Source organism: Labrus bergylta, chromosome 2 (assembly GCF_963930695.1).
Source record: "Labrus bergylta chromosome 2, fLabBer1.1, whole genome shotgun sequence".
In the NCBI taxonomy this organism is placed as follows: Eukaryota; Metazoa; Chordata; class Actinopteri; order Labriformes; family Labridae; genus Labrus; species Labrus bergylta.
Window position 1 is genome coordinate 24,880,971 of NC_089196.1, and position 10,487 is coordinate 24,891,457.

Consider the following 10,487-nt stretch of genomic DNA (forward strand, 5'->3'; position numbering starts at 1 on the left):
CAGACTGAGCTACTGCAGCCCCAATAGCCCACTGTATAACCACTGTATATAAAAAAATATGCCTCAGCATCTTGTCAGCTACACTGACTCATTAAGTTAACATTGGACCCTGTTATAAACCAAGGCTAGAATCTGACTTGATGATGATGATGTCAGACCACTGCAGGTTTTTCAAACCCTTCACTTAAATGAAGTATCTATATGTTTTTGAGTTAATAAGTCTGTTGCATACATCCCACTCTTTTTTAGATGAGGCTGAAGTCAATTGATGACTTATTTCATATGACTTTGAAATCATTTGATATATAGCCTACATTTTATTATTTCATTGTTTTATTCACCTATTTGAATTTTATATGTTGAATGAATGCTCATATTTGAGAATGAGAGGATTTGAGTCTTTGTTGTACTTAACTTCTAACCTGTCCAAAGTCTTCTAGGATTTCCTTCCAGGATTTTAGTTTGGTTACATTGAATGAAAGAAGTGTCCATCCCAATTTACAGCCCATGCAGCCCCTTTTTAAAGGCCTAGTGTTGCCGCACTTTTTGACAAAGAAAGGCAGCTCTCAACTAGAGGCCCCTAAACATTTAGTGTCAAAATAAATTGTGGATCAAAGCGGGGCAAGAAAATGAACCCATCATCAAGACCTCAAACCTTTGCAAGGACTTAGTGACTGTCCTTTTCCTCAAAACTCACATAACTCATAAACATTTAACATTTATGGGACACTTACTGATTGAGGAAGCCAAGCTTTATGTGAAATCACAAGATGCTCTCTGGCACGTTCTCAAATCATGCTGGAATATCATGAGCCATCAGGTTTTGGAAAAATGTGTTTCTTAAACTGTTTTTAAAAAAAACAACAGTTTTCTAAACTATTGTGCAACAGTTTCACCATTGAGTGCTACTTATGAGGTGAGGAACAGTTAACCGTAGATGAACATTATCTAGTCAGATCTCTTGTAGCTTACTGATAAATGCCTTCTGATATTGCAGGTCAGTGTGTGCTGATAAAAAAAGATATAACACATGGTCAGACACTGTGAATGAGTAACACTGGGTCACAGAGAAAGCTTGTCCTGACAGGACACTCTAGGTCACATATCATGCTCTGCTGAATCAGCTGAGTGCTACAAGCGTCACATCTCGGATGGTGTTTACAGACACTGATACCTGAATTTACTCTGTACACTCATGCATGTTTTCTAATGAAACTGTTGCACTGCAGCGTGCATGTGTTTTTGTTACAGTCTGTGTTTTTTGCAGAGCTACAATTATAACCATGCTTCTATTTTCATGTTTATTTGCAGTGCCCTGGCCATGTTTGTGCAGGAGTTAATGCTGTCAAACTTTAATCTTAAAGGGTAACTAAACCCTAGATTTTTAAGCTGTAGTGCTCTACCCTGGAATTTTGAATGCATATTGATTAACTAATTTTGTACTTAACATGACGTACACTCAGCAGATGTGTGGGTTTCTCAAGAGGTGCAAGCTTACATGTGTTTTAGTCTTTGTTAGACCACAGTGTCACAGGACAGAAATTTGATAGCCTATAAAACAGACTTATGACTCTTATTTTATAACAGTGAACTTACTGCCCTGCATGATGACCTGCATGGCTTGTGTCTGCAGACAGACACCAACACCTCCCTGATAAGAAGGCCAGTTAGAACTTCTCTACTATAAAACCATTTATGGCTCAAAGATTACTGTCCCTTTGAGGCAGTGTTATGCAAGATCTAACTTGGTAAATCTATGTTGTAAAAGGTCCATCAATTGATGTTGCAGTATAGCTTGAGTTAGCAAAATTTCTTTTTTGTACTTATTCATGATCTTTTTTCTTTTTTTTTGCTTCCCTGATGTCAAAGAAGGATCTGCAGTGCACAGGACGTTGCATTTTCCTACTTTTACTATCAGCCTGTACAAAACCACACAGAACATTCTGAGAAATGCATAGTGAACATTACACTGTCTTTGTTTAAACCCTGCAGAAACATTTTGGACCCTGACCAGAGACCCACCCTCTGTCCTTATTTCTCTTCCTCCTCTTTGTGCTCAAAGTCAAAAAAGAGAATTGCACAATGTTGATGGTGACTTCTAATGAACCTTTATAACATGTAATCTCCACAATGAAAAAGCAATCAACGTCATTTACAAAGCAAAATCATGCACTCTCTTTAGTGCTGACATATCTCAACAAACTGTTAAAAAAAAAAGATGAAACTTTTTCTCTTACACTTTTCTTTTTCTACTCCAACAAATTTGTCAAACTGCCAGTTGCTACTAAACGTTTTCTGCTAAAAACAGGATTTGAAATCAGCCAACGGGAAGCACTTCTGCACTGGGACTTTTTAGAAATGTGTAGACATCAGCACAGAGCCTGAACTTTGTCCTCCAACCAGAGAGAAAAACAACAGGCAGAGTATAAAAGGGGGGGCGAGGCGGAGGAAGGGACTTGTTTTTGTTGAAGGAGTTGAAGCAACACAGAGCTGAGCAGAGAGAAGCAGAACTTTTAAACCAAGGGGTAAGTGATTTCTCTCTTTTATCTGTTTACTTAGAAGCAAAATGTATGTATCGGTGTTCCCTTTAACAACTGTGATAAGTTCATCTGAAAATTCTGGGGTTTTCTAAATCATTTTTTTGGTATCCTGCTTATGGGGGGTATGCATGTATGTATGTGCAACTTTAAGAAAATGCTGAAACGTTATGGTTATGCTCATGATGGTGATGCTTTGCATAAATGTTTGCTTTCACAATCCAGCATGCTTCTTGTTGGACTACTTAGTTATTATTTCTATATTTAGTTTGCATCTCAGAGCTTCAATTTGTAGTGAAGCAACACACGCACAGATTTGGAAACTTCCAATAATGTTCTTTGTTCACTCTATTTGTGTAGAGTACTTTAGGCAAGTCACAGTTTAGTAGAACTCCAAAAATGATAACCCCTCTCAGACCTTTTGTACAACCAGCTCAGTTTTGTCTGCCAAATTTGATCAATCTCTGATCATCCCCCCCTCCTCTCTCCTCTTTTGGGCCGCCCCTTTTCCAACCTCCGTCTCTCCCCCTCCTCCCTCCGTTTTCAACAGATTGGGGGAGTGAGGAGGCACTGCAGGCATGTGGGCTTGTCTCAGCCTACTCCTCACTCTCTGCCTGCTCCATGGGGGCGGAGCAGAGAGTGAGAGGGACGGGCGAAAATGTCAGCTGCCACCACCTTGGCAGATAGGGGATGTGGAGCCGATGAAGGGAACCATGGGCCGGGTGTCAGTGGTGGCCCTTTTCCAGGCCAGCTGATTGTTCTGCTTGGTGCAGGCTTCCAGGTATTTGCCCATCATGTGTTAGAAAATCATTAACTACATTGCATCATCACAGGAGTTAGGATTGATATTCACCCATTTTGGTTGGTCAGGCTATGTTACAGAACTCACTGTAATTAAAAAAAAATGTACTATTACATTTTATGGCCCCAGCTGTAAGGCTTGCCGAGTTGGAAGAGGGTAACTTGACTATCCACAAAAGGTTTTTCGTACAGTTTTTTTGTCTTGTAAACAGATTTTTAATCTTTGACTTTCCTCACGTGATCAGACTGGAAAGCCTGCGCCAAAAGCTTGATCTTCAGGGTCTGAAAGATGTGGTCTACATTGTCATCAACGACCAGGGGGAGCAAGCACAGCGCCTGCACCCAATGCTGGCAAGGAAGCTGTCAGAGAACATCACACTCTACAAGCAGGACGAACAGCAGCCTAATGTCTGGCAGACACTGAGTGGAGAGAAGGATGACTTCCTCATTTATGACAGGTAAGTTACCTGGTCATCAAAAGGGAAATCAACACCAGACACTTGTTGTTGTTTTTTCTCATCATGCTTTTTATTCCATCCCTGTCCATCCCCCATCCTGTAGGTGTGGACGTCTCACCCACCACATTACACTTCCAAATTCCATCATTGGACTTGGGCATGTGGAAACTGCCATAAGAGATACCTACTGCAAACCCCTCTGTGGGAACTGCACCTTTATGGTACATAACTTAAAAAAATACACATTTGTTTAATCAAAAATACGTTTCAAAATAAAATCGTGTAACACTATACTTTAAATGAAGCTCGCTTGTTCAAAGCCTATTGCTTTCTATTTTCCACAGAGCACTGAGCCACCTGAGGAATGCACAGCAGATGTGCAGCCTGACGCTGACGCCCCCCGAGAGGAAGACACTGGTCACCATCATGATCACGGGCATGGGGCTCACCATGGTCATGGCCACCGAGGGGAAAACCATGGTTCTCACCCACATGGCTCCAGTCTTGGCGATGGTCACGACCATGGTCAGCACCATGGAAGCCATGGAGGTCACGGTGGTGGTAACAACCATGGTCAGCATCATGGAGGTGATGATGGCTTTGGCCATGGTCGGGATCACCACCAGGGACGTGGTCATGATAACAGCCATGGTCATGGCCAACAGGGGGACCATCACTCCCGTGGCTACGGTCACGGGCGTTGTGACCACGGTCATCATCATGGTGATGACCATCAGGGTGCTAGACAGCAGGGGCAGGAGCAAGATGTAGCAGTACAACATCAATTGAAATTAAAGCAGCTGGTAATGCAAATGCAGCAGATGCAGCAGATGCAGCAGATGCAACAGGACGCCCTGGCGGCCCCTGTGGCGCCCTGAGTAGCAGAACATGCGAGGTGAAAGTCAAAGCACAGCTGACAGTGGACAGCAGGCTCTGACAATGAAGCCTCTCCAAAGTCCAGCTGATGCTGACACTGACGCAGGTTGTTTGGCGATGCAGGGAGCGAGCAGCCGGTCGGTCTCTGACACTGTGACGAGGCGTTACCCGCCTCCTGACAGTGACACGGACTGACAGGCGGTTTAGTCAATTCTGTCAAGGAGAACTGACAGTGACGCTCGCCTCCTGCTGACTGACAGCAGCCTCAGTCAGCCCCCTGAGCCTGACCCCCCGGTGCGAGCTGAGCGTGAGAGCAGCTGTAAGCTGGCTCTGACATCAGAAACACCAGGGGCCCAGCGCTCTTTTTTACCAGCTAGTATTTCCCTGAGAGAGGAACAGGGTGATCCATGACAGCATGGAGAGATGAACAGGTGGAGTCCAACATCACACTCAAATAGACAAAATCAGGGCAATGAATACATCAAGTAAATAATTTATTGGCAGCTTGTCAACTTAAATAACATTTGGCAAAATGTTTATAAATTATAACATTGTTCTCTTAAAGGGATACTTCACCCCTTTGCATTAAGCTTTGTATCATTAGAAACCTAGTAGTATTTTTGAATGGTCGTGCATCCCGCTTACATTTTCCCCTGAGATGAGAAATCTTTGTATTTCTAAGTCTGAAAAGGAGCTTCCAGTGACGCAAAAATCGTCATTTTGCGTCATCGGAAGCTGTTGCGGTTAACTGGGTGAACCTACAACGCTAGTTCCTCATATTTTCGACTACTAAAACTACAGACCAATCACAGATCAGTGGGTGGGAACTCACTCCCAGAATTGAAATTTAACATATTGCTTGGAGGCTATGTTAACAGGCTCTATGGAGAAAGCTGATAATGGCAAAAAAAATATAAATACAGCGGCGAGACGGTTGCTGCCGACAGGCCGGTCTTGTGTCTTGGCTGCTGCAACCGCTGGCTGCGCCGCTGGCCCCGCCGCTGGCCCCGCCGCTGGCCGCGCCGCTGGCCGCGCCGCTGGCCCCGCCGCTGGCCGCGCCGCTGGCCGCGCCGCTGGCCGCGCCGCTGGCCGCGCAGCTGGCCCCGCCGCTGGCCGCGCCGCTGGCCGCGCCGCTGGCCCCGCAGCTGGCCGCGCCGCTGGCCGCGCCGCTGGCCCCGCAGCTGGCCGCGCCGCTGGCCGCGCCGCTGGCCCCGCAGCTGGCCGCGCAGCTGGCCGCGCCGCTGGCCCCGCCGCTGGCCCCGCCGCTGGCCCCGCCTCTGGCCCCGCCGCTGGCCGCGCCGCTGGCTGGCCGCGCAGCTGGCCGCGCCGCTGGCCGCGCCGCTGGCCCCGCAGCTGGCCGCGCAGCTGGCCGCGCCGCTGGCCGCGCCGCTGGCCCCGCAGCTGGCCGCGCAGCTGGCCGCGCAGCTGGCCGCGCCGCTGGCCGCGCCGCTGGCCCCGCCTCTGGCCCCGCCTCTGGCCCCGCCGCTGGCCGCCCCGCAGCTGGCCGCGCCGCTGGCCGCGCCGCTGGCCCCGCCGCTGGCCCCGCCTCTGGCCCCGCCGCTGGCCGCGCCGCTGGCCCCGCCGCTGGCCGCGCCGCTGGCCGCGCCGCTGGCCCCGCAGCTGGCCGCGCAGCTGGCCGCGCCGCTGGCCGCGCCGCTGGCCCCGCCGCTGGCCCCGCCGCTGGCCCCGCCGCTGGCCCCGCCGCTGGCCCCGCCTCTGGCCCCGCCGCTGGCCGCGCCGCTGGCCCCGCCGCTGGCCCCGCAGCTGGCCGCGCCGCTGGCCCCGCCGCTGGCCCCGCCGCTGGCCCCGCCGCTGGCCGCGCCGCTGGCCCCGCCGCTGGCCCCGCCGCTGGCCCCGCCTCTGGCCCCGCCTCTGGCCCCGCAGCTGGCCGCGCCGCTGGCCGCGCCTCTGGCCCCGCCGCTGGCCCCGCCGCTGGCCCCGCCGCTGGCCCCGCCTCTGGCCCCGCAGCTGGCCGCGCCGCTGGCCCCGCCGCTGGCCCCGCCGCTGGCCCCGCCTCTGGCCCCGCCGCTGGCCCCGCAGCTGCTGAGAAACAAAACCGGCCTGTAGGCAGCAACCATCTCGTTTGGTGTCTTTCATCCACATGAGCCAAAGCATGAAGTATCCCTTTAAGAACTGATGTTGAATTTGACACCTGTCAGCATGTTCGTCTGGGTCCCTCTCTTCCTTTCTCAGGTGTGTATGTGGTTGTCATGTTCATCAACGGCCTCCTCCATTGTGCTCTCTCCATCCGTAATGAAACCAGGCGCAGAAACTACGCTATAGTGGCGTCTGTATGAAGTCAGGCAGGAGAGAGAGGAGTGGGCGGTTCAGGAACATGATAAACATTTAAACATTGAAAGATATTTCAGTGAACAGGAATATAGACTATTGGAAAAAAAAAAAGCAACACAAGTTATAATAAGAAAGAAGAACAGAAGAAACTTTTACAGTCAATCCAAATCTTTGAATTAGGTTTTAGGAGTGAGGGAAAGGCAAACCTAACGAAGCTTGTAACAGTATTGTGATTTGATCATTGTCCTTTAGCACATATAACAAGAGTAAATTCATTCATTCTCACAAACCTGCACATTATGAACGTTAAGTTCTGCACATTCCTGTTTATTTCTTTTTCTTTTTGCATTTTTCAAATATATTCGGTAAATTGCCAAAGGCACACATTTCCAAAAAAAAGGAGAAGCTTGCTTTAAAAATAAATAAATACGAGGCTCAATTGTTTGGAAAAGGTTGAAGGAAAAAAGAGAGAGGAACAATAAAAGAATGAAGGAATACACTCTGTACTTAATGACGGTTTCAGAGGGAAGACGAGAGTCACCCTGAATACCTGATGCCTGCACAGAGACCATGTATTGTGTGAATGATGTCAAACATGGAAACTGAGTGTTGAATAAAGAAAGATGGTTGAGTTACACTTTGAGTTTACGTGTGTTCTTGTCAAAGTCAAAACATCAAAATTGACAGGTTGTTTAAACATAATGACTGTCACATTTCGTCAGCAATTTGGGTGTCTGATGGAAACGTCACCCAGTGGTATTTGGCAGTTATCCTGTAGCCTACATGCCTGAGGAGTTGGACTCTTCACAAAGCAAAGGGATCTTATCTTATATCATTAATACTTCATAAGAGTCTATATATTGCTGTTAAACTCCAAACATTACAGCGCTTGTTGTCCTTTTTGCTGAGGTAGATACAACCGCTTTGAAACTTAAAAGGTGCACTGTGGAGTTTTGGTAGAAAAATGTGAAAGTTGGAGAAATTTACAGATTAAGTGATATATGTTATGTTTGAAGATAAAATGCTAAGTTAGAAGTTATGGTTAGGGGGCCCTCAACAGTGAAACCGTAACTCTCATGGTAGCTTTTTAACTCCAAACAATGTTCCAGGGACCCATTTTTTTCTTTGAATAAAGTTTGTATATTTAGTTCAGAAACTATAGCATTTATAACAATCGCAATTTTTTCACTTCTCCAACTTTCAAATTTCATGACCAAATCTACATAGTGCACCTTTAAGTTATTCACAGAAAACTGATTGTTCAACCAGACTGCTTTATCCAATATGTACCAGCAGATGGCGTTGAAGGTCCACATGATAAACCACCCCCCATACACCCAGCTAACTGATGGAGCTTGTTCACCTCACTGACCTCATGAAGGCTTACTACATTCTTGGACAACTCCACCCGAAGGAGCTTAGAGCAGTGTCATTACTTGAAATCATTATCAAAAGTGTCTTTTTTACAAGATCTTTTAAATGAATCGCTTGCATGAATCATCCTTCTCCACTTCTTTCTTACTTTATCAGTCCATCAAACACGAACAAACTCATGCTCTTTCTTTCCCAGTGGTTCAAACGTTCCTGTTATGGCAGTCACATGGGAAACCTGACATCACATGTCCGGTGCCAGCCTGAAATATTTGCAAGAGATGTCAATATTAGGTGAAAGTTCATTTCAGAAAATGCTTTTGCTCATTTTAAAATGAAATGAACTCTCTCTGTCTTGACGCAGGGAGCGAGCAGCCGGTCCACGTGTTTTCTTCCTTAACTTTAAAGGTATTTGTGACATATATAAATGTGCAATGTTGTAGTTGTTATGCTGTACTTCTCGTTACATCTCTTCTTGTGCGAAAAAATAGGCAACAATATAAAAGAATGGCTTTTCTGGGATGCTTTGTTTGTGTTTGTACTTGTATAAAGAATGGCCTTTATTGCATGTTTGAACAAATGTGCCTATTTTTATTCTTTCACACATAATAATGATGTCAACGTACAGCTCCAAGCCCAGGACATTGTCTTCAAGACTTAAAGTGCACCACTCTCGGCTCGGTGTAAAGTATCTGAATTGGCTGTCTGACTGTGTGTCTGAAAAGGTCAACAAGCAACCGGAGGTAATAAATGAGGCAGAGGTGGACTGCTTGTGTGGGCGTAATTGGGCTGAAGATCCAATACAGGGGAACAGTGACTTATGGGTAATTACCTTCAATGTCCAGAGACCAAGAGCTGTGAGTGGCTGTGTCTGTGATTCAATCAGCCCCACACAGAGCGGAGCAACACACAGGCTCTATCCTAATTGTCCGATATGCTTTCTCCCCAATGCACAACTGTTTCTGCAGCCGTTTCCTCTCTGCTTTCTCTCACAGCCAGCAAGTGTGTGTGAGAGAGAGAGAGAGAGAGACAGAAACACACACCGGTGAACTCATTCACACACCACACAAAGTTCCTGTGTTCTTCACAAACAAGTGTGCACTCTTTACCCTGCAGCCACTGCAAATATACTTCTTTATCTCTCTCAGACGCGCAGATCCATTCACATTTGAACTCTCAGACCACAGAAAGTTGTACAGTTTCTTAATTAACTTCATTTTCTGTCACTGTGAGCTGACCTTTTCTGTGAAATGTGCTGCTTGTGTACTTTTAATGACTCTTGTACGGTACACCTGTGAATTGAATAAAGAGCAAGTTAAGTTTTAAATTATATCTAAATTCAAAATTAGCTTTAAAAGTGGGATCTAATTAGTGTAAATTTATAATTGCAACACTAACACGATGTCATTTGGTTTGAATTCAATATTCGGTCCAATTTAAAGCTCACGTGAGCAACTTTCCATTGGGTTGATTTTGGCGCCCCCTGTGGACAAAGCAGTACCTCTTATCACATTGCACAGACTACATTAGAAAAAGCTGTTTCTGCAACGTGCTGTTTATCCCTCTTGTTTCATAACCTGCCTTACAGCAGCAGTCGCACACTCACAGGCATATGAAGTGAATTAAAGAAATCATCTCACAGATTCAAGATTTTCAAGATTTTCAAGATTTTTTATTTGTCACATGCTCATACAGATGTGCAGTGAAATGTAAAAGATGGTTTGGGTTGCTTTTTTAGGTCAAGTGGAAGCATCTTAATTGATATCAGTCTGTTTCATTATCAGCTACAAACTCCTCAGCGGAGCTTTAAAGGAAGGATGTGGACATTTTACACTTACATATAGCAGAAATCACGTCTATCCTCTGTAAATATCTCTGTGAGTCATGACTGTCTACAATGAGTGAGAAGCGGCGACTCCCGCTGGCTGTGTGTTTACATCAGGTTTACATGGACGGGACGGCCCGACTCCTCCCTTTGCGTATAAAAGCTGTTTTATTCAAGGACTAGAGTAAAGAAGAACATACTCGCTGCTTATTTGAATGTCAAGTAAGCGTTTTTAGATCACGGTCATTCCGTGTCCGTTTACATGCAATGTGACGCTACAAGCAAACTAAAGAGTGCTAACATTAGCCTGCACAACAACGCAAGCCA

At 46.4% G+C, this 10,487-nt stretch overlaps 1 protein-coding gene across 1 annotated transcript; it reads left to right on the plus strand.

Moving 5' to 3' along the window:
- Window positions 1–2,372: 2,372 nt before the first annotated feature.
- selenop (selenoprotein P) lies at window positions 2,373–5,136 on the plus strand. The gene is made up of 5 exons (XM_020646455.3): window positions 2,373–2,525; window positions 3,088–3,318; window positions 3,584–3,796; window positions 3,900–4,017; window positions 4,141–5,136. The coding sequence occupies exons 2-5, from the start codon at window positions 3,116–3,118 to the stop codon at window positions 4,900–4,902; spliced, it is 1,296 nt and encodes a 431-aa protein (XP_020502111.2). The 5' UTR covers window positions 2,373–2,525; window positions 3,088–3,115; the 3' UTR covers window positions 4,903–5,136.
- Window positions 5,137–10,487: the final 5,351 nt, after the last annotated feature.